Source organism: Nicotiana sylvestris, chromosome 2 (assembly GCF_000393655.2).
Source record: "Nicotiana sylvestris chromosome 2, ASM39365v2, whole genome shotgun sequence".
Classification (NCBI taxonomy): Eukaryota; Viridiplantae; Streptophyta; class Magnoliopsida; order Solanales; family Solanaceae; genus Nicotiana; species Nicotiana sylvestris.
In genome coordinates this window covers 131,813,374-131,837,128 of record NC_091058.1, presented here as the reverse complement: position 1 = coordinate 131,837,128, position 23,755 = coordinate 131,813,374, and the positions used below count along the sequence as shown (strand labels likewise).

General features: G+C 41.6%; 3 protein-coding genes across 3 annotated transcripts; all 3 read left to right on the top strand.

The window, feature by feature from the left end:
- The first annotated feature begins 750 nt into the window (after positions 1-750).
- On the top strand, positions 751-1,871 carry LOC138885598 (uncharacterized). The gene is made up of 3 exons (XM_070166561.1): positions 751-837; positions 1,106-1,276; positions 1,404-1,871. The coding sequence occupies exons 1-3, from the start codon at positions 751-753 to the stop codon at positions 1,869-1,871; spliced, it is 726 nt and encodes a 241-aa protein (XP_070022662.1).
- A 14,863-nt stretch (positions 1,872-16,734) lies between these two features.
- On the top strand, positions 16,735-18,270 carry LOC138885597 (uncharacterized). The gene has a single exon (XM_070166560.1). It carries the CDS (start codon positions 16,735-16,737, stop codon positions 18,268-18,270), a length of 1,536 nt encoding a protein of 511 aa, XP_070022661.1.
- A 1,152-nt stretch (positions 18,271-19,422) lies between these two features.
- Positions 19,423-20,373, top strand: LOC138885596 (uncharacterized). The gene has a single exon (XM_070166559.1). It carries the CDS (start codon positions 19,423-19,425, stop codon positions 20,371-20,373), a length of 951 nt encoding a protein of 316 aa, XP_070022660.1.
- Positions 20,374-23,755: the final 3,382 nt, after the last annotated feature.

The window sequence follows — 23,755 nt, the reverse complement described above, 5'->3', positions numbered from 1 at the left end:
GTGCTCGACTTTTGTCGAAAGTACCATGTTACCTTGGCACAGGTTCATCTGTCATTTTGGAGAATAGTATTGATGATGAAGTTCTTTGCGGAAGAAGTAGGGCTTGAGTTCACCCTTAGTCATCTCATCAGGCTATACTGGCCTTTTCACCACCGAGTCCTGCTAACCCTACGATGCCGATCCACTACGCTCTTCGTGTCGATGATGAAGAATATGGGGTCGGGAATGGATGAGCCGATTCGTCCGAGTACGGACTCTTGATATTATCCTTGCAGAGTTTCTTCCATTTCCTAAGGAATGGAATTTTACATGTAAGTGGTACACTTGTCCCTTCATTGTTTTGCTTATGGCGGAGGTGGGCTCCGTAAATGCGCCTTTCTTTCCCTTTCTACAGTAATTCCATGGATGCCATACGAGGTCCCCGACCTGACGGATTGGGTTTGGAAGTTGGCGACCCACTCGACTTACGATGAATGTAAGTGGCGAGCCTTGTCTAAGGGTAGATAGGAGGCAAAACACCACAATACGTGCTATGTGATTTGCTCCTTTTTTGAAAGGAATTTTCTTTTTATGCGTACTAACTCCGCCATCATAGGAATTGGGGAGTTCTTTGAGGCGAGATCATGCCTCTCTGAGAGGGAGAAGGATCGTCAACTTTGGGGCCGAGGAACAATAATAATAAGCAGAAAGGGTCTTCGCAGGGCGATGGTAATTATAGCAAGATAAGTCCAGCCCGGAGGCTCGGAGAGGATGTATCAGTTGAGCCTGCAGTGCTCGAGATCTCTGGTTTTAGAAAAACGGTCCCTCCTTTGCTGCCGTCTTCTTTTCTCGTTGAAGGTACCTCGAGGAACGAGGGTTATCTACCCCCGACTTCTTCTCCCGTCGAAGGCACTTTGAGGGATGGTCGAAGTTAGGGGCCGTATATATCGAGCGACCATATCCCAACTGGGAGCGGTTCTACTGGGATTGATGGAGCCAGACTAGTAGACGTGCGCTCGACTTTCGAGGAAGCTCAGCGCCTCTACTCTGTGGTGAGTTTTGGCCGATCGTATTGGTCTTATAGTTTTTGCAATTTTTACTCTCTTATCGAGTTTCTCCTTCATAGGCTTTTAACAAGCTCAAGTCCGAGCTGCTTCGTTGTGAGACCAGGTTGCGAAAAGCCGTGGATGGAAAGAAATCCCTCAAGCTTCTTTGCGATGAAAGGGAAGACGAATTGGCACACTTGCGGTATGAGGCGAGTCGAAGTCTGAACTACGAAAGCTACCTCGAGGAGCAGGTAATTTTTGTTTCAAGGGAGTGCGTGTTTCTTCTTCTATCTTCTGAGGCTAATGTTTCGTTTACTTCAGTTGCAAAAAAAGATGGAGGACCTAGAATGACTTTGGAGCAAAGTTGGTCAATCCAAGTGTGATCGTGATGAGATAAAGGCTCGGGTGGACACTCAGGTTGCGGCTAAGAAGGATGCTTTGGCCAAGGCTTCCGCCCTCAAAGTAAAACTTTGCAATGCTCATGAGAACATCTCGGTCCGAACGGACATGATTTTAAGGATCGAGTATGAGCTTTTGAAGATTAAGGTCGAAGTTGTGGATGCCCGGGCTAAAGCCGAAGCGATCCGAACTAAGGCTGATAAGAAAGTGGCTGTCTATTTAAAGGACGCTGCCGACGGTCGTGCTGAGCTGAGGGGGGCTCTCGACCAGGAGAGTAGGGGCAAAGAGTATGTTAGGTGTAAATCTTGGAGGGAAACCCTCGAGAAGATCCATGCCAGGGGCTTCGATCTCTTAGAAGAGATAAAGCAGGCAAAAGCGAACAAATATGACGCTAAGTTCCTTCTGTCCGATGCTGAAGATAGCGAGAAAGAGGCCGACGGGCCATAGTCCCCGAGGGGGACGTAGATTAGGCCTTTCTTTTCTGACTTTGTATGTAGTGCTTTTAAAGAACATGGATCTTTGTATATTTTTTCACATATACGTATATAAAAAGAAGCCTTGCAGTTTCATTTTTTATGTACTTCCCTTTGCTTTGATGTTTGTCAGCCATTAGCCAGACGAACTACTCTTCAATTTAGAAGAACACTTAGGTTTATAGTACGACCATGGGGCTCATTGGGCTGGCCCATAGGCTCTTATGCATTTGGTCGGTACGACCTTTTAGTATAAGCCGACATTTAAGCTCTTATGCTTTTTCTCTTAGGCATATTCAGTTAACTGTTTCGGGTTCAGTCTCCGAATCGGGTCTCGACTCGAGCTCATTGACCCTTAAGTTTTTTGAATTTAAAGCTGGCCCTTAGGCTCTTACGCGTTAGGTCGGTGTGACCCTTTATATGGGTTGACGGCAATGGCTCTTACGTGTTAGGTTGGTGCGACCCTTTATATGGGCTGGCGGCAGTGGCTCTTATGCATTAGGTTGGTACGACCCTTTATATGGGCTGGTGACAGTGGCTCTTATGCATTGGGTTGGTACGACCTCTGATATAGGCTTTATTTTTCCCTCATCAAGGACTTTTCTTTTTAAAATTGTGTTTGCCTGACTCTTCGACAGTTCGATAAAAACCTCGATTGTGAATCATAATGTGGCGATGAACGAGCACCTCAGGAGGTTTTGGTCGGTGGCTGAGTGTTTTGAATCCTATAATTTGGAGTTGACATGGTCGAAGCTCTTTTGCCTATGTCGAGGGTTGCCTATTTAACCAGCTCTTTTCAAAGTACTTTCGAAGTAATTGAAGGCCTGTGATTTTATAGCGACGATCGGGCGTCCTCGAGTCGTGTTAGTTTGGTTGGTACAACCTTGTGACCATAGTCATTGTGTTTGGCCGGAACCTTTCAGTCCCCGAGTGAGATAATTTTGGTGTCTATATCGAGGGTATGCCTTTTTAAGGGTCTTACAAGTTCAAATATAGCCTTAACTTTAAGGTCGGGGTAATGCCTTTTTGTAAGGTGTTATAATTTTTACATACCTTTGAGGTCTTACAGTTTTGGTTACTTGGTACAAGTATGGTTCATGTCTTTCTTGAGGTCTTACAGTTTTGATGTTGCCTTATGAAGGTCTTATGCGCTTGAGGTTGCCCGTATGTGGCCTTATAACCTCGAATTTTTGACAGATCTATAGGGGTGACAGTTTGCGGCAGTCCCCCAGTCATCGAAAGTTTTCTTGGCTCTAGAGCCATTCCTTGTAAACTTGGTATTGCCTCATTGAGGTCTTACGAGTTTGAATTTTCCGAACCGGATGTCATGTGGCCTTGAGTTTCTGACGCCTGTCCCCGGGTGTTCGAGACACTTTTGGCTTCTGGAGCCATTTTTGTAACCTTAATGTTGCCTCATTGAGGGCTTACAAGTTTGAGGCTTCTGATCCAAAGGTCATACGGTCTTCGAGTTTTGACGTTAGTCCCCGAGTGTTCGAGACATTTTTGGCTCTGGAGCCGTTTTTGTAAAAAAATACCGAGCTTCTTTGAAACGCGAACTGTTTTGATGGAGGGGAAAGTATTCTTTGACTACTTGGCACAAGTATACACGTTTTTGCTGTCAAGGGTTTGGTTATTTTATACGGACACATTTCGTTCAACCATTTGGCCCAGTATATCATTTCCTATCGAGACCCCATTTAGCACATCTTGGCTTTTCCGAGGAGGTGACCCACCGGAGGGATGCCTCTCAGCATTTGAGGTTGATTGAAGAGAAGCCTTGAATACTTGTTGAGTCCTCCTTAGGTAGCACATGGATATTGCCTCGTTAAAAAACTTGTAGGTAAAACCCTTCTTGGGATAAAACTCCGGTCGAAGGAAAAGAGTGCAATGTATGCTTTTGGAATCTAAGGCCTTCAAGTTGAAAAGCGCTTCAGCTGTTTCGATTGAATACCTGCACACAAGTTAGTGTAAAATGTAACTAAAAAGGGAGACGATTATACCTTAGTACCGATGGCACCTTGGGCCTCGATATGCTTCGGTGGTTTGTTATGAGAACACGGCACGATACTTTGCTTGTTTTATTCGAGTATAGCCTAGAATGTATCTCGTGATTGCTATTTTACTGTTTATTTATCCCGTGGTTTCTTCGACATCAAAGGCATTGGTGCCGGTGCTACATCGTTTACTGCGAACATTTCCCTTGCTGCATGTTGTTCCCCGTACATGGTTTTTATTCCGTCCTTCATCGAAAACTTCATCATTTGGTGAAGGGTTGATGGTACTACTCTCATGCAATGTATCCATGGCCTTTAGAGCAAGGCGTTGTACCTCATGTCTCCTTCGATGACATGGAATTTGGCATTTTGGATAGTGTTGGTCACGTTGACCGGGAGGGTGATTTCTCCTTTCGTTGTTTTGCTCACCATGTTGAACCCGTTGAGGACTCGAGAGACAGGCATGATTTGGTCAAGTAGTTTGAGCTGCTCTACCACCCTCGACCTGATAATATTGGCTGAACGACCTAGATCCACAAGTACACGTTTAATTTGAAATGTATTTACAAGAAAAGAGATTACCAATGCATCGTTGTGAGGTTGAGACAAGGTCTCGATGTCCTCATCGCTGAATGTGAGAGCGTCCTCGGGTATGTAACCTTGAGTTCGCTTTTCTTTGGTGATGGATATTTTTGTTCTTCTGATAGTGGGTTCCTATGGGATGTCGACCCCTCCCATGATCATGTTGATAACATGTTGCGGCTCATCTGCTTCATTCTTCTTGGTTGCCTCTCTTTTACGGAACTGATTTTGGGCTCGATCACTAAGGAATTCTCAAAGGTGACCTCTACTGAGTAGTCGGGCTACTTCCTCCCGGAGTTGTCGACAATCCTCGGTGCTGTGACCGTGTGTGCCGTGAAATTCACATGCTAAGTTATGGTTCCTTTGCGAAGGATCTGATTGTACAGGCCTTGGCCACCTAGCGTCTCTGATTTTACCGATAGCGAATACTATGTCTGAAGTGTCGATGTTGAAATTGTATTTCGACAAGCGGGGTGCCTCTGTCGGCCCTGTATGCCTATCAAATCCGGCTCTTCTATCGAGTCCCTGAGGATTCTGGCCTCGATCCATCCTTCAATCATTACGGGGTATATTGTGCCTTGGGGCATTTCTTCTATATTTAGTGTATGGTTGGTATCTTTCTTTGTTTGGTTTTGGCTCCTTTGCCGGAAGCCTACTAGGATATACCGAGCCCGAGAGGACTCCTAGTTGGTCATCTTCGACCCTAATTTTTGATTGGTATCGGTTGTGGACATCCGTCCAAGTCATGACGAGATATTCGACTATGTTCTGCTCCATCTGCTTCGAAGCTACCGAGCTTCGCTCGTTCAACCTTGAGTGAAGTCTGCACTGCCCAGTTGTCAGAGACTAGTGGTAGTTCCATTCGTTCCATTTGAAAGCGAGATACGAACTCTCGCAGCATCTCGTTCTCCCTTTGCTTGATTTTGAAGACGTCGGATTTCCTTGTAGCTACCTTGATGGCACCAGCGTGTGCCTTTATGAAGGAATATGCCAGCATGGCAAATGAATCTATCAAGTTTGGGGCCAGGTTGTGATACCACATCATCGCCCCTTTCGAAAGTGTTTCTCCGAACTTTTTTAGTAGATTCGATATCGTGACTTGCTCGTTGGGGTCCGAGGTTCCATTGTACTTCGAAAGGTCGGACATTGTAAACTTCTTTGGAATGGATTTTGGGGCCGCTTCCTACAAGAACAGTTTTTTTACGAACTTCTTCGAATCTACACCCATTCAAAATCGGGGGTGCGTCCGGAATTTGATCGACCCTAGAATTATAGGTCTCTACCTTCTTGTCATTGACTTCTATCTTCTTTTCGCCCGACTCGATCCTCTTTGTGAGATACTTGAGCATCTTTATGATGGCGGGGTCGGTTGCCGACCCGTTGTTGCTCGATCTTTCTGGTGCCTGCTTGGCTTAGGGAGCCGTTTCCGGTGCTACCGTGCTGGGAGTTTTCTGGTGGCTTTGTAGCTGAGCAATTGCCAGCTATTGTGCTTGTAACATTTCAAAAATAACGTGAACGCTAACCTCTCGTTCTTCCCTAGATGGGGTTTTCTGAGCTTCTTGTTGGTCTCCTTGGCGTACGCTCCTGTTAGTGTGGGAGCTTATATCGACGTGTTGGGCATCGTGTGAGACCACATCCGCGGGATTGGCTCTGGCGTGCCCTCAGGGTTTAGCAGTGGTGCACCAATACCTGGAATAGCTACACCATTCTCTCCATGATCCTCAAGACCGTTGTTTTTATATGCGTCCGCTGAGTTAGACATTTTGACCTGAAATCAAAGATTCTTGGACAAGAAAAAGTATGAAAGATAACTTGCGTTATGTAGTAAACCAGCAAGAAAACAATCACTATTATTTTTAGCCCCATGGTGCGTGCAAACTGTTTATCTTGAAAATGGTAATAACAATTAGATTTGATTTTGTGGTTCTAAAAATATGTGAGTCTATTTTTATGCTAGTTGTTAGGTAATAGATGCTAAGTGAAATATTAGAAAATAAGACAATAGCTTGTAGACAGTGTAATAATCAAACAAAATGGCTGGAAGTCTGTCACGACCCAAACCGATGGGCCGTGATGGGCACCCGATACGTTACTCAACCGAGTACCAACATAACATATATTTCTTATTACGTCATCATATACACGTGACATATGGGCCTAATAGGCCAACATGATCATTTATAAATTCAAAACATAGGCCGACAAGGTCGTACAATCTTTCACGTACATGACATATGTCTACAAGCCTCTAAGAGTACATAAATGTCATAAAGGTCGGGACGGAGTCCCGCCATACCAAACAATACACTTCTAAATCATATAACCAAACAAGGAACTCCGAAGCAAACGTAGCACACCAATATCTTACACTGAGTTGATATCCTACTTGGAGGTCTCTCGACCTGTCTGTCTGGACCTGCGTGCATGAAACACAGCGTCCCTAGGCAAAAAGGACGTCAATATGAAATAATGTACCGAGTATGTAAGGCAATATACTGAAAGCTGAAACTGAACTAATAATATAATAACTGCAAGTAGCTGGAAGTCAAAGATAATCTGAAGATATGTTTACCTGCTGATACTGACTCAACTCTCTCAATATAGTAAGTAAATAGCTGTCCGGTCCTATAAGGCTTGGTATATATAAAACTGCTTTGCCATAGTAGGCTCGCTCAAAGGCGCTCAGCCATACTAGGCTCTATATCTCGACCAACTAGGATCGCTCATAAGCACTCGGCCACAGTAGGCTCGGTATATATATAACTGCTCTGCCGTAGTAGGCTCGCTCATAGGCGCTCGACCATACTAGGCTCTGTATCTCGACAACTAGGCTCGCTCATAAGCGCTTGGCCACAGTAGACTCGGTATATAAATTACCATATGATCAGAAATTGCCCAATAGAGGCCTGTCCATTAATTATAGCTCGATGGTAATAAAAATACTTTTAGAGTCGTCGAACTTTGACAAAATCATAGAAACCTTTGTTGCTATTAATAGCAGCCATGAAATGGATGGTTTCTCCGATGAACGGTAATTCCCGGTTGCCCGGCGGAACTTTCGCCGGAGTTTTTGTAGTAGTATTATGCCATAACATCTTTAAAGATTTCACAAATAAATATAGCAATCCCAAGTAGAGAACTATGTACCAAAACCAATAAAGTAAACGAGATGTGTGATTGAATAGTAGCTGCATTTTTTCTTCTAGAATTCTAAGTCCTAAACTTGTGCCTCAGTTAAAAATGAAAGATTGTTGAAAATTGAATGGTAAAGACAAATGAACGGTTGTAAGTTCATTTTTTTTGTTTAAATTTAGTGGACAAGTAATTATGGAATGTTAAATGGATGTTTCCACTTAAGGAATTAAGTGATACTGTATATATGTGAACTATCTGATCTTTTGACCGGAATAAGGAAATACTCAACTGAATATGTAGTCCCGATACAAAGAATATGGTAACTTACAAAACTATGAAAATATATGTAATTTGCGAGACTAGCAAAATATACGTAAATATCGGGATATAAATTTTTCTTTATGCCTCATTATCAAACTTGTGTAATTACGATATTATGCCTTAAAAGAAGAGCTTAGCCTAACATATCTAGAGTAGGGAAAACTCCGTATAATATACCTGGAGAAGATTGTACCATACTCCTTTAGAACCGTAAAATTTTACGTTGCTACAATTCCAACAGATTCTCGTTGACAGCTTTTGTGTATTGAACTTAGCTTTTGCTCCTCTTTAAATCTGACTATATTCGGATGTTTCAATGATCTGTGATTCATAATTTCTCTTTGCACATGTTCATCTATCTTTTGGCCTATTTCAATAAACTTGACAGCAAAGAGCTCTTTGGTTTTCTTGTCACTAACAAGCTTGGCTACCCCAAAATTACAAGAACCCAACTCCTTTACTATCTCATAACGCTCCATAATCAAGGAAAAAAAAAGGGAAAATGGGTTTAATCTCAGATTCTTCAAAATTCAGAAAAGTCTTGCATATATTGATTTACTGAATTGATAATATAAATATTCAAAGGTAAGAGAAAAGGGGTTCAAAATTTTCGGAGGTTAAGTTTTCATAATTTCACTATTTGTTTTGATAAGATTCTTTTAATAAAATGTAATGAGATGTTCATCTCTTTACATCTTGCCACCTTGTCAAGTGATCTAAGAGTCACTTAATGGCTCTTTATGTGGCTTCCATGTGGGGGACTTTATCCCCACCTACTAATTATCCACAAATATTTAATTACATGGTTAATTTTCCATTAAACCAATAATTAACCAATTATCCATATAATTAAGAATTATCTCAAATTAATAAAAATACTATTCATTTTTAACACACCTTATACACCTCACTATCATGGTCATGTGGTACCTTGTATGACACTACTCCATAAATACCGAGTATTTTAGCTCGAGCCGTATTTTATCCCAACATGCCAAACTTGGATGAAAATTCACTTTCTTTGACTTGCTTCCTCTGTCATCTTCACGAATTTATTTATTACTTATTTGAAATAGCATAATCCTTATAATCTCCAAATAATCCTTTCCTTGGACTGGTGTCAATTACCTTACGACAAAATCAACGTACAACACTACAGGGTGCAACATCGTCGTAATGTAGTACTACGGGACGTGACATCTCACTTTTGGTCTCTCATTAATTTATTTATGGCGTATTTTTATGTATGAAAATATGGGGTGTAACATCATCCCCCCCTTTGGAACATTCGTCCTCGAATGTTGACTGATGCGCTTATTGTTCTCATATCCCATAGCTCTTGCGAATACTTTAGTAGTCCTTTTGCCATCTAGGAAACTGTACTATTTCCCTTGTACCTATGATATTAAGAGTAATTCTACAATGTTCTTAATCGTGATGTTTGTAACTTTCTGGGTCCAATAAGCAGACTCCTAATTTACTTCGTTGATGTATATCTTTAATTTCCTCCTTCTTCTTATCAGCCTTTATATAGGCTTAAGTTATCTACCGATATACGGTTCATGGTATTAGTCATTACTTTAGCCCTCCATGGACGCTATGGAATATCTATGATACAATCTTCTAGTAATTCATTCCTTTGTGTATGACTTGGCTCAATTCTTTCTTTTAACTTATACCGAAATCTTCTACGGCTGTATGATTGTCAACATATATGCTGCGTGGATAATACTCCGAACTCTTAAGTGCATTCGTAACGTAACCAAACTCTGGATCATTGATCGAATTATTGTTTCATTCCTTCTTAGTTTTCTTTAAATGTAAGCCATTACCTTTCCTGGTTTTTCTGCCCTTTGTTGCGTGCATATTTAACTTATCTTAGCTCTCACGCATGCCAGAATTTTCATTCAACTCATATGATCTTCGAATATTGCTTTTGATTTTACTTCCCACTCACTAGCCACAGTAGATTCTCTTTCTTATAGAGGACGTATAATGTTGTTGTGAAACTATTGTTACATGACCATTTCCTCTTTAGGTCGCTGAGTTCAGGTTGCAGCCTTCTTCCTTATTTTCCTTAACTTGTCTTCCATTGTAGTACTTAGGGAGGACTCTCTAACTTTTGTAAAGGTGTGAGCTTATTACATTGTACACTCGACGGACCTTCTGATGTCCTTCCTTGCCTATACTTATCCTAGTTACTTATCTCCACGCCCTTGTGCTTGTGGGGTTGCTTCTGGACTAATATTTTGATCGTCTTCCTAGTGACACTTTTTTTTCCTGTAACACTCATACAATACCTTTTTAACTTCTTCAACTCCTATATGAATATATCTCAAGTATTACAATGTCATAACTGCAGGGCTGAATTCACTATATTGGGTTTTACTATCTTTATCTTGCACAACCTGTTGTCTTGTCTGTACTAGGCTCTTCCTGAATCAACTACTAATTACTCGTTGGCCCATTCTCATGTCAATATTCCGTAAAATCTTTCTTGGGTTAATTCATTTGTCTTAACTTACGTCTAACACTGACTCCTTATCTATCAATAACATCTTGGGCAGGGATCCTTACTTCCTCTCATTGACGTCGTATTTGCATAATGTTCTAGAATTGTAGCATATACATATGAGCTGAATGAGTGTGATCTCATTCCTTTTTCGTGTTTACCGCATTCTTCATTTACCATTTCATAATTACTATAACCACTTAATTCTAACTTCATGCCACATCACTCCATATTCCCCCTTTAGGGGAGTACTAAGATTTAGCACTAAGATGATCTACCTGTAGATGTTTTACCTCTTCAGCCTTGGTGTCTTCTCACATCATCGACGACCCTTACTCGCCTTGTGGTAATCCTTCTGTACCAAGAAAAACAAAATTTCTTACTCGCGAGAGTGGCACTTAGTGTAACTGGTACACTTAGTCCCTTAAGCTTAACTTTGCTCACATTGCTTGCTTTAGAGAAACGTCTTCCTGAATGACCATTTTCTAAATTTCTCCTGAATCCTCTTCTGTTGTCCATTCTACTATTGCCGGAACGAAATATGAAATTCTCATGATACCGACTTTTATCAAATCACTCAGTCCCTAATTCACGTTTAGTTTATCTTGTTCACCAGCCCATACTGATTTCTATTACTCTGGGGTCTAACTTTTCCTCTTGGTAATCTCTCTAGAGTTGCGAATTTATTTCTCGAAATGAGGACATGACTGTATGGCCTATACTCTTTTGTTTTCCTAAGGCCTGTCACCTCTCGTCTCTTCCTTCACTTGACTATAGATTTTGTAATATTGTCATCTTTTGATCTACCGTTGTCATTCATGTACCACATCTTACTCATAATGCTTCATTAACACTTTCTTATTTCCCGCTAACATTTATGCCTACCACTTTATTTTGAAAACTCGAACAAAACATTCTTTTGCTTTTAGCTTCCCTTTGCTCCATCCAGTGGCTCTTCAAGTTACTTAACGTTCTCTCTTTACTAGAGGCGCGAGCCACACTAAAGTAATATGTATCCCTTCAAGGCTTGTGAGCACGTGATTTTTTTATCGCATGAATTACTCCTACAGAATCCCCAACATTAGGATTTTTCTTTTTATTATTTGGTTTTTAGGAATTAATTGCTCAATTTTCGTGTTTGTTTACATTTTGTGTGCATAATTAATTTTATTTAAATCATAAAAATAGCAAAAAGTACCACGCATTGCGTTTAGGATTTAATTTTACAATTTTTAGATTAATTAGTAATTAGTTTGTTTTACGAAAGTGGAAAATCACAAAAAAATAACTCATTCGGCATTTTTAAATTTTTAGCTTCGAATTTAGGTAGTTTTCTTTTAATTTGGTATTTAATTAGTTGTGGTAATTATTATTTAGAGTTAATTAATTTAATTTGGTAGGATAATTTAGTTTTAAGATTTTTTCAAGTTTTATTTTTATTTGGAATTAATTAAAAGAATTTGAAAATAAAAAGAAATTAGAAAGGAGAACAAAATCTGATATTTGGGCTGTTTTAATTCAATCTCCCCAGGCCCAAGTGTATTTTTTCCCAAACTCACTCAAAACCGGCCCAGATCCGTGTCCCAACCCTGTCCAAACCCCCCAGTAACCAAAACGACGTCGTTCTAATAACCCTTTGATCACGACCGTTGGATCTCCTTAATCCAACGGTCCGGAACTGGGGTGCCTCTTAATATATATATGTCCAAACGCCCGTACCCCTACCCCCATCTCTCATCTCCCTCAGACTCATCTCTTAGAGACCAGACCTGAACCCTAGTAGCCGCCCTGAAATCTCACCGCCTGAAGGTGGCAGCGCCACCACCAACCCCCCTGAGATTAACACCCCACAATCTCCTCCATCTCCACATCCCAAATCCCCAAACAACTCCTCTCAAATCCTTCCAGAATTGCTCGAATTTCAGATCAAGTATCGAAACTCTAGCGTCGCCCTTGTTCTCTCCGGTGGCGGCGCCACCTCTGTTCGACCCCAAATTAACACCCTAGGACCGTCCTCTCTCCCTCATCCCAAATCCTCACTTAGATTTCTTCAAACATCTCTAGAACTGCTCGAATATCAAATCGAAGAGTCGAGCCTTAAGAGTCTAAGGTCGGAATCATGCATGCAAGTCTTTTTAGGAATTTTCCGATTGTTTCAAGTCGGCTTTGACACAAAATAGTGACACTCATTTGTTCTTCACCAAGAACAAACGTTTGCCACTGTGTTGGGTCGTATCAGTGCCTCCGTCTTGATTTCAAGTCTAGCTGGTAAGTCCCGTTCATCTTTGTTTTCAAAATCGCTTATGTGTCACCTCTGTTGCTTTCCTCTCTTTTGATTTATTTTCTGATTTATTAACTGTCCTGTTAGAACTTTTGATTTGGTCACTTAGATTAATTAGTTAGCCTAATTAGTTCCTCGCTTGTTTGTGATCATTAATTAGTCGATTTGTTTGGTTTTTAAGTGTTCTGAATTTGTTTGGGTTTCATCTTTGTTATTTGGACTCTGAGGTCAGTCTAAGACCTCATTTTAAAAGAATTTTATTTGGTTTGAGTCTGAGCCCATTGAATCATTGAGCCTGTTTGGGGATTCATAGCCCATGTTCAAGTCTGGCTGGGCTTCAAGGCAAAATACAGGGGTAATAGGGGTAAATTGGGTAAGTCACTTGAAGGAATCTTGCTATAACCACCCAAGAAGCTACCTAGAAACTACAAAAACAGACTAACTTGACCAACAAGTAAGTAAATAAAGTACTAAGTAGCAAAAAAGAAAAATTTGAAAAGGAATAAATTGAAATAACTAAACCTTTAAGGATGCCCTAGTAGCTTGCCTATAAAGGCATTGCTACTTGCAGCTCAAGAAAAGGGGGAAGAGCTAAAAAAAATCCTGAAAATCTTAAATAGTTGAAAATTTGGATAAAAACACGGTTCCATTAAATTCTGGCTCAAAAAAATCTGAATGTTTTGATTTTCTCTGAAGTAATTTTCTGTTTCATCTGGGGGTCATGATGTTTTGAATTGGGTTTTGAAAGCTTGGTTTGAATTTTCTTTAGTCATAATTCGATTGGGCTTGCTCCTTGTTACTTTTTCATCTCAAAATTCTGGTCCAAATTGGTGTACTGAAGCTGATTATTACTACTATTACTGCTAGTTCCTTACCTCTGATTCTTATTCCTTCATTATTCAGGTACCAATCCCAACTCTCTTATAACGTAGCTCTCAATTTGAGGATGAAATAAAGGCAGTGCTGACTTTTCATAAGTTTTATATGTGTTCATTTGATTCCATGTAGATCAGTTAGCTTCTATTGATTAGCTAAAATTTTCATGTTGTAAGTGATTTTGAACTGTTGGAGTGTTGCGGTAATGGTTTTGAATGGGTTTAAATGTAGTGATTTGTCTCCTCTTTATTCGATATGAATAATCACTGTTTTGGGTATTAATCTCATGCTTGAGTTGGGTTTTGAAATGCTAAGGGGGTAATCAGGATATTACTGAAGCAGTATCAAATAACAAGTGGTTGATTCTAGTCAGAATTGGTGTAGAAGTTTAAAATGTTTAATCAATGGGTATATGTGCAATTAAGTCCATATAAAGTTTGTATGATGAAATTGTGGGGTTGTGACTACTTCATCTCTTTCCTTATGCAATTCAAACCTTGCTGAAATGATGACATATGTGCGTTTCATCAGTCTTGTTTGCTTCTGTTCAAGTCAGTGCTAAGCTTAGTCATTATTCTCATAATCTGAACCTCTCACTTCAAATGTGGTGTTGCATTAGCTTTTAATATTCAAATGGGGGAGGGGGAGGGTGTGTATTCGAATTGGTGGCTCGAAATGGGATAAATGTATACATTGATTTTCTTTAAGGAATAGGTAAGTCTGTTATAACTTAAGTGATTTGGGGAATTAATTAATGAAAAAGGCATGAAGGTTTTCTTATAGCATAATATTATGGTTTGATGAGGATTGCCATTTGTTTTAGCTTGGTGTGTTTTTCTGGATCTGAGAGCTTGGGCTCTTTATTATTTGTTATGGGTTCGAGCTTTTGATTTACCAGTTCTTGTTTGGAACTTGGGCTCATCTAGGCCCAAACTCGGAGATTCGAATGCCAATCTGCCTTGGGCAGCTGGTTGAGCTCGATATCAATCCTTTCCAATTGCGTCTGGTCTTTAAATGCTTGTCGTGGGGTTCGAACTCAAGTTACCCCTTCGACTCCTCCTTAATCTCTACGCAATTTGGGGCCAGAAATCTCGTGTAAGGCAAAAAATGCAGTTGGGTCTTTACTCTAAAAGGCAGTTGCTTCTTCGCAAAGCTGGCTTGGGCTTGGTTCATTAGTTTAAAAAATTAGATTTGACATGTAACTTTAGAAGTATTGACCTCTACCATTTGTCCCATTAATTAAGTAGATTGGAGGTGTGCCATCCTAGATAACAAATAGTCTATGACCCTCCGAGCTTTAGTTTGAATACTTTTAAAATGGAATTGAGGTGTGTCGCGCTAAATAAAATCTCAATTGCATGACCCTCATTTAATTAATCTTGTGTTGATCCTTAGAATTTGAGGCGTGCCATTTAGCCAATTTCCATGGCCCTCGCGAAATTAATAACTCGTAGTTGCTTTAGGCGCGTATTTTAATAATATTACCTTCCTTAAACTCGGGTGTGCATTTCATGTGACCCAATTCTAAATCTCACAACGTTGAATAAGATGTGTTTCGGATTGTGGGTGCATTTCATGTGGCGCGATCCGAAGACATGTTTTATACGACGATAAATCTTCTTTAAAAAATATTTAAAAGTGGTTTAATAAGTTAAAATGTACCATAGGCTGAAACATGTATTAAAATCAGATAATAGGCCAATTGTAATAGTTTAAGCGACCGTGCTAGAACCACAGAACTCGTGAATGCCTAACACCTTCTCTCGGGTTAACGGATTTCCTTACTTAAAATTTCTGGTTCGCAGACTTCAAAATGAAAGTCGAATTTTCCTCGATTCGGGATTTTAAAATAAACCGGTGACTTGGGACACCAGAAAACAAACTATCCCAAGTGGCGACTCTGAATAAAATAAATAAATGATTCAATTTCGAATAATGTCACTTAAAGTGGAAAAACTCTCTTATATCCCTTTCGGGGGTGTAAAAAGGAGGTGTGATAGTTCTGGCGACTCCGTTGGGGATCGAACCCAGAATCTCTGGTTTAGGGTTCGAGAATTCGAGCTTAGAATAGCTGTTATGATTGGCTTTATCTATTATCTGATTTTCCTACATGTTTGAGCCTAACATGCTAAATGCTTTTACCGCTTTGATATTTTGTGAACTGTATATAAACTGCTACGAAACCATTTCTTCTCTCTGAGTCTTCTAAATCATGGAGAAGGGTGCACTTCGTGTGGCTTCTCTTCTGTCTAGAGTCTTTTCCCATTTTAGAACGAGGTTCGGATAAGTTGCTAAGCCGGTGAAGCTTCTGTATTCCCGGTACGCTGTCCCCCTCGGCTCGAGTTGTCCGCTCGGGTAAGCCAGGTCTAGAACAATAAACCCACGTTTTAAACCTAGTATAACAAAGCCTCATGCCGGATCCCTAGTAGGAACGTTTGTTTGCATCACGTGCATTTGACATTGGAGACTCAACACAGGGGTTGGGTCTGTCTAGGACAGGTGTACCCAAAATGAAAAGACCATCCTGATGCATCTTACTTGCTACTTGTGCATTTATTTACTTCGGATTTGCATGTTGACCGGCTTATGAATAATAGGAGAAAAGTTGGGAAAAAGAAACACAATGTGAGGGCTCAGAGAGATAATTACTTGTTTTGAGAAATCAGTGTCCAAAATATATTGAAACTCTGCCAAAATTTGAAAAAAAAAGAGAAAAAGAAAAAGAAAGTTTTGTCTTTAGAATTAGTTGATTTATTTTCGTCCAATCTCCCCGAACTATGCTAGTTTGATTCTCACCGGATGTGAGATACTTAGGCAACCCTCATCGGGTCCAACTTCCCTTTTTGCAAAAATAGCCCAAAAACAATGAAATTTTGATTTTTGTCACAAATAAGTCGGGTGATGCAATCCTTGTTTAAAATAAGTCGAATGACCCCAAAGGGGCGCCGGAAGGCTGTTTTTGCAAGAATAACCACCTTGGTTCATTTTTAGCGGTTAGCAGGCACAACCTTAAAGTCTTCTTCCCCAAAGTGCTGAAAGGCCGTATCTGCAAAATCGGGTTTTATTTTTGAAGCAAAACTTTGAAAAATGGTGTTACTCTTTCGGGTCAAAATAAGTTATTAAATCACCTTAATAAATGTGCAGGATGAGCACAAACGAAATTGAACCCTTCACAGTCCTTGATGAGATCCCCTTAAATCTCCACATGTGGTGGAATGATCTAGGAAAAGGCAGTAGAGAAACAGTGGTAAGAGTTCTGGGAGGCCTTGTCGGACTATTGAACGTCAAGCCAAGGTTGGACATAATTGAAGCTTTTATACCTTTTTGGGACCCGACTCGCAATGTGTTCCTTTTCTCTGACTTTGAGCTCACACCTACATTGGAGGAGGTTGAAGGTTATGCGGGCCTTAATAGAAACCTTAGAAGTCGATATCCATTGTCACCAAGACCGATATCTCCCCACAAATTTCTAGATTTGCTGAGTATTAGTCGGGATATTCAGGACGAAAACTTATCTGAAGGGTATTGCATGCTCCAATTCTTGTATCATCGATATGGTAACCCCCGAGGTTTTGAAGAGACGAAAACTGGTCTAACCCATGTCGGAAATAAATACAAATGGGAAGCAAGGCGGGGTTTAGCTTTTATGGTAGTCTTCTTGGGTGTTGTAGTTTGTCCGCGAAAAGATGGTAATATAGAGATAGGTCTTGTGGTAATGATCGATGTGGCGATCAAGAAAACCAACAACACTGTGGTTCCTCTGATCTTATCTGAAATTTACCGAGCCTTGACTATCTATTGGGAAGGGGGAAAGTTCTTCCAAGGCTGCAATCTGCTACTACAGTTATGGGTACAAGAACATCTCTGCCACCGGGTTGGGTATATGAATTACGGTTTGACCGGTTTGAGCTGCATTGAAGAGTTTGAAAGCCGAGTGGCAGGTATTGAATTCCCCGAAGAGACGGAAGCTTGGCTTGCACATTTGAGATCCTTGACTGACAATAAACTAGAGTGGGCATTCGGATGGCTTCCTGCCACCGAAGCAGTGTACATGTCAGCTGAAATGTGTTACCTCCTCCTGATGGGCATCTGGAGCATCCAGCCTTATGCTCCACACAGGGTTTTGCGCCAATTAGGAAGGTTTCAAACCATCCCAAATGATGAAAATTTGAGTAAACATGTCATAGAATTGGGCCCGAAAGCCACATTTCCAGAAGGGAAAATTCACCAAGTATGGAATGAATGTAGATTTCTTGAACCTAAGACCATGGTGCGAGATCTAGCCAGAAGTGAAGTGGACCCTAAATATATTGTCTGGTTCGGCAAAAGATTCCAGATTCCTGAAAGGCCCGCAAAGAGACCCCATGTCCAACAGTTCACTGATGGGGCCCAGGTGCAGTGGGACTGGTTGACCAAAGAAAACGAGTACAGGGCCAAAATAAGCCAGTTGGAAAGGCGAGTCATGGAGCTTCAGTTTGAAAATGCTGTTCAAGCCGCTGCAGACGAGAGAGAAAAGAAAAAACGAACTCAGGAAAATGAGGCCCTCAAAGCACAGATCCGAAAGATGAAAATAGCTGCCAGAAACCCGGAAAGAAGCCAGGCTGACGAAAGACTTATAAACGGTCTTAAAAAAGAAAGCCCTCGAATGTCAAGAAGACCTGGAAAAGTCTAAAGCTAGTCTAGAAAAAATCCGGGCACAATGGATAAAGAAGGCAGAAGAGCGGGCACGGTTTGTGCAACAAATGAAGAGGAACTATGAAAGGACTATCACTAGCTTAAGAAGAAAGGTAACCACTCTCGAGAACAAGGCAGCCAAGCGGGCTAAAAATTTTAAAGCCGATAGAGAATACTGTTATGATTTGATGGCTCAAATGGAGGAAGGAATGCAACAGTTGCAAGATCAACACCTTCATGACTCTCAAGTGTTAGAAGCCTAGAATCAGTAGATAGGGCGGTTGCTTCTGGAAAAAGGCAGAATTAGAGAAATGATCAGAACCATCGCTGAATACATTACCATGAAATGCCAAGCGTGCGAAGACATGACTCATACCACCTTTTTTGCTGTAGTAATGACTTTTGTCCGCCAAGTTATGAGTGATTTGGAGCGACTGCAAGGGGATCTCGCATTTAGGCCTGCGGCGAGACCGAATGATGTCTCGCGGGCATCAGGAATATTAATGTATTCTTGATTTTTACTTGAGTCTGTATCTTTCTTTTCTGATGGAGTCTGTTAGTTTATTTTTGATTCTGTTAGTCCGCTCTTGAGTCTGTATGGTCATTTATTGTTGGAGTCTATTTTTTTTCTTTTTAGTTTTGAATTGTTGTAATCCAGAGTATTTCACTTTTACGAGAAAAATTGAAGATCCCAAAATATTTTGTTATTTAGTTTTACATTTTAACACCCCAGAACTACGCTTGGTTTGATTCATGCGGGGTCATGATATGTAGGCAATCTACATAGGATTCGATCATAACCCAAAAAAAAAAGAGAAGAGAAAGAATAACCAAAAGAAGAAAATGTTGATAAAAGCAAAAGGGAGATGAAAAGAGAGAGAGTGGAATTGGAAAGGGAAAGGGAAAAAAAAAGTAGTAAGTAAAGCTGGGATGAAACATGTAACCATTGCAAAACATGTAGAAACACATTTAACTATATAGGTGCATCACACCCCAACATGTGATTACCTATCTGTTATTTGTTTCAAACTAACCGTTTGCTGCTGTACCCAGTCCAGGTTTTTATAGAACGGTGGTTGGTTTTTGTGGTAACCTGGCTTCGCACCCATACTTTACTAGATCAAAGGGGAGCATCGAAATGTCTTTAGAAATGACTCTACCAACAATTCCCATCACGGATGATAGCCCAATCTCGGGCATCCCGACCTCAGAATCGTCAGCCGCCGAAGAAAACAGAAACTTGCGTCTTCGGGTTATGGAGATGTGGGACTCTTGGGCAAATGGAAGAGAACCGCCAAGCGCCATCCTGGGATTCCCCGAACTCTTTCCTAGAGCAAGCGGTACCTCTACCATACCGATCAGTCACCCAAATACCCCACTAGGACACCCAACTATTTCAGCTCATTTTGTGGGAACACCTTCTGAGGTTCGCCCCCAGGTGTCAATGTCCGGTGCAACTTCGAATATCTTCACCGCTCCCCCATGCTCGGCCACGGCACAACCTATACTGCCTAGGCCCAGTTTTGACCCCTCAGCTTTCACCTTCCAAACACCCACCTTCCAAATAGAACCTCCTCAGTTTCCTGCTTATACTTACCCTCAACCGCCCCAATTTGAATTCACTGCGGGGGAAGAAAAGACCGCCAAAACTCCTGAGCAAGAAGAGATTGTGAGGAAGATGAGAAGTATGGAACAGAGTCTCAAAAACATACAAGGCCTGAGTGGACAGAAAAGTGTATCCTATGCCGACTTGTGCATGTTTCCCCTTGTGCACCTACCATTAGGATTCAAAACCCCAAAATTTGAGAAGTATGACGGGCACAGTGATCCTATCGCTCATCTCAAGAAATATTTCAATCAATTGCAAGGGGCCGGTGGAAAGGAAGAACTGCTCATGGTCTATTTCGGAGAAAGTCTGGTTGGCATCGCTTCTGAGTGGTATATGGACCAAGATATATCCCACTGGCACATCTGGGATGATCTTCGTAGAGACTTCGTTAGGCAGTTCCAGTACAACATTGATATTGCTCCAGATAGGAACTCGTTAACGAACTTGAAAAAGAAATCCTCAGAAAGCTTCCGGGAGTACGCAGTTAAATAGCGAGAGAAGGCATCTAGGGTAAACCCTCTGATGGATGAGGTCGAAATGGTCACAGTTTTCTTACAAGCTCAGGAAGCCGACTACTTCCAAAATATGATGTCTGCCATGGGTAAACCGTTCGCTGAAGCCATCAAGATTGGCGAAATGGTTGAAAACGGGTCGAATTCTAAGCCAATCCGCTATCAGAGCTACTTCCCAAGCCATTCAGGGTGGGTCCGGAGGAATAGCAAAAGGCAAGAAAAAGGAAGAAACATCCATGGCAGTGTCGGGTACAAGAAAACACCGTACTCCCAGATCCCTTCTCCCAGAAAGGACCCCGCAACACTATTACCCCCACCAAGACATGTCCAATGCAACTCATCCATACACGGTCATGAATGCTCAACCTTATGTCCGTCCACAACAACAAGCCAACCGTAACCAAGCTCAATTTCCTAGAAACCAGCCTCCTAACCAAAACCACTACAACCCCCGTCCTCCACAAAATAATTTTCCCCCCTTGTGAGCCACCTAGAAGGCCAAATTTTACACCAATCGGTGAATCCTACTCCAGTCTGTTTCCAAAGCTTGTCCAAATGGGTCTGCTACAACCGGTTCCTCAAACTAGGCAAAACCCAACATCACCCGCTTACAGAGCTGGTACCCGATGTGCCTATCACTCAGGGGCAGAAGGGCATGACACGGATGACTGTTGGACTCTGAAGAGAGCCGTGGAAAACTTGATAGAACAAAGGAAGATAGTGCTAAGGGATGAAGATATTCCCAATGTGACTAACAACCCGCTGCCGGCCCACAACAACGGGCCAGTAATCGGAATGATTTGTGAGGACAAGGAATTTGACCCGACATTGAAGGCCATCATTGCTATTACTGACGTAGAAAAGAAACCAAAAGTTGCCCTGAAGCAAGACAAAGGGGAGAAAAAGAACAAAACCACCCCTCCAAAATTAGAGAAGAAAGTTGAAGCGGGGATTAGGGCAACACCTCCCAAAAATGCTGTTCTCTATGTCCCTCGGGACCGCAAAGAAAAATAGATAACTTTGAGTCTTTCTAGGAGATTCGAGCTGAACAAGGCAGCCCAAATGTATGTGCCCAAGGGAGCCTATGTGATGCGGGGTCCAATTAATCCACCAAGGCTGAGTGAGCCCGTGGTTATTGGACGCGAGCCACAGAGGCCCATGACAGATCCTACCGCTGTGCCCTGGAACTACAACAAAATGGTGGTGACCTATAAGGGCAAAGTAATCTCAGGAGAAGTTCAAGAAAATAACCCCGTTGAAAAGTATTCTAACTTGGAAGAGGTGAACAATGCCACTTGAAAGCGCTTCCCATCTAAGAAGCCTGTGAGTGCCGAGGAAGCGGAGACTTTCTTTCAAAAGATGAAAATGGCGGATTATGAGGCGATCGACCAACTTCGAAAATTTCCCGAACAAGTCTCCTTGTTGGCTTTGCTGATGAACTCCACCGAACATCAGAAGGTATTGATCAAGACCCTTAACGAAGCATATGTTCCTGTTGAGACTTCTGTAGAACAGTTGGAAAGGATGGCAGAAAGGTTTTTCACAATTAACCAGATTTCCTTCAGCAAAAATGACTTGCCCCCAGAAGGGGCCGCGCATAACAAAGCCCTACACCTGACAGTCAAATGCGAAAGGTACTATGTGAAAAAGGTTATGTTGGACAGAGGCTCTGGGGTAGACATCTGCACACTCTCAACTCTACAGCGCATGGAAATCGGGACCGAAAGAATTCGACCCAACAATGTCTGTGTACGGGCTTTTGATGGTATAAAAAGGGACACAATTAGAGAGATCGATCAGATTCTGACCATCGGCCCAATAGACTTTGAAGTAACCTTCCAGGTTCTGGACATGGACACATCCTACAATTTTCTCTTGGGAAAGCCATGGATTCATGCAGCGGGGGCTATACCCTCTACCCTCCATCAGATGGTAAAATTTGAGCATGAAGATCAAGAGATTGTGGTCCACGGGGAAGGCGAGCAATCAATTTATCGGGACCCATCAGTCCCATGCCTTGAAGCGAGAGAGGGGAGTGAGCACATAGTTTACCAAGCCTTTGAAATTGTGGTCACAGACCAGTACGAAGAGGGAAACCCTTGCCCTCAACACTTTCTTTCTAATGCATCAATCATGGTGGCCAAAGAAATGATCAGACATGGCTTCAATCCGGGGAAGGGGCTCGGGAGATCATTGCAAGGAATAACGGAACCTATCACCCTGAACGCCAGTGAAAAGTTCTTTGGGATAGGCTTCCGACCCACTCCAGCTAATGTAAAATGGGCAAATGATAGAAAGAATGATGGTTAGGTCTTGCCTCAGCCGGTGCCGCATCTGTACAGAACATTTGTCAAGCCAAAATACCGTGAGGAAGAAGAATATGAGGTCTTCACGGCCGAAGAGCTTGAAGATATCTGTGGGGCGATGAGGAAGATACTGTATGAAGCCCACATGGTTCAGCCAGAGGAAGGTTCAAGCACCGCTGAGGTGCTGTATATGGGACCTAACGCTAAGCTGCAGAATTGGAAGGCTACGCCATTCCCGATAAGGCGGGAGTCCCGGTAGACCTGTCCTGCCACCTTTTCTACATCATGAGTTATTTCAGGGTGTAACTCGGATGTTTCCTTTAGCTTCTTGTCTTTTAATTTTCCAATGTAAACCCTGTTATCTTCAAATTCCAAGAAATGAAATCAATATTTCATCGTTCATCTTTCTTTATTCTTCTAATTTTGTCATTTTTCTCTTTTCTTTCAGTTCTAATAATGCGGCTTTAAATAACATGACATGCTTGCGGACTTCATGCCCAGATCCAAACATGCTGTCTAATTGCGAAATAATGAACCAAGAACCAAAATACGATAAAGAGAAGGCTTTTAGGGAAATAAATCGAGAATTGGAACAATTTGTATGCCAAACTTAAATGATAATAAACCAGTTAATTTGGGTAGTTCTGAAGAAATCAGGGAAACCAAGATAAGCATTTTCACAGACGGAAAAATTTGAGATGCATTAATCCAACTCCTGTTTGAGTTCAAAGATGTGTTTGCTTGGTCATATGATGACATGACAGTGCTGAGTGTTGATTTGGGGGTTCACAAGTTGCCAATATACCCCGATTGTCCCCCAGTCCAGCAAAAGAAAAGGAAGTTCAAAACTGATATCAGTGACAAGGTCAAAGAAGAGGTCACAAAGTAGTTGAAAGCGGTGGTGATCCGAGTGGTCTGGTACACCACATGGTTAGCTAATGTAGTCCCAGTGCCAAAGAAAGATGGGAAGACCCGGGTATGTGTGGATTATAGAGATTTAAACAAGGCAAGTCCCAAAGATAACTTCCCTTTGCCGAACATCCACATCCTTGTTGA

Coding starts and splice junctions, on each gene's coding strand:
- LOC138885598 (XM_070166561.1), top strand. CDS start 751: ATGTATCAGTTGAGCCTGCAGTGCTCGAGATCTCTGGTTTTAGAAAAA. Junction 838..1,105: donor GTCTTCTTTTCTCGTTGAAG/GTACCTCGAGGA, acceptor TCTCCTTCATAG/GCTTTTAACAAGCTCAAGTC. Junction 1,277..1,403: donor AAAGCTACCTCGAGGAGCAG/GTAATTTTTGTT, acceptor GGTCAATCCAAG/TGTGATCGTGATGAGATAAA.
- LOC138885597 (XM_070166560.1), top strand. CDS start 16,735: ATGTGCAGGATGAGCACAAACGAAATTGAACCCTTCACAGTCCTTGAT.
- LOC138885596 (XM_070166559.1), top strand. CDS start 19,423: ATGACTCTACCAACAATTCCCATCACGGATGATAGCCCAATCTCGGGC.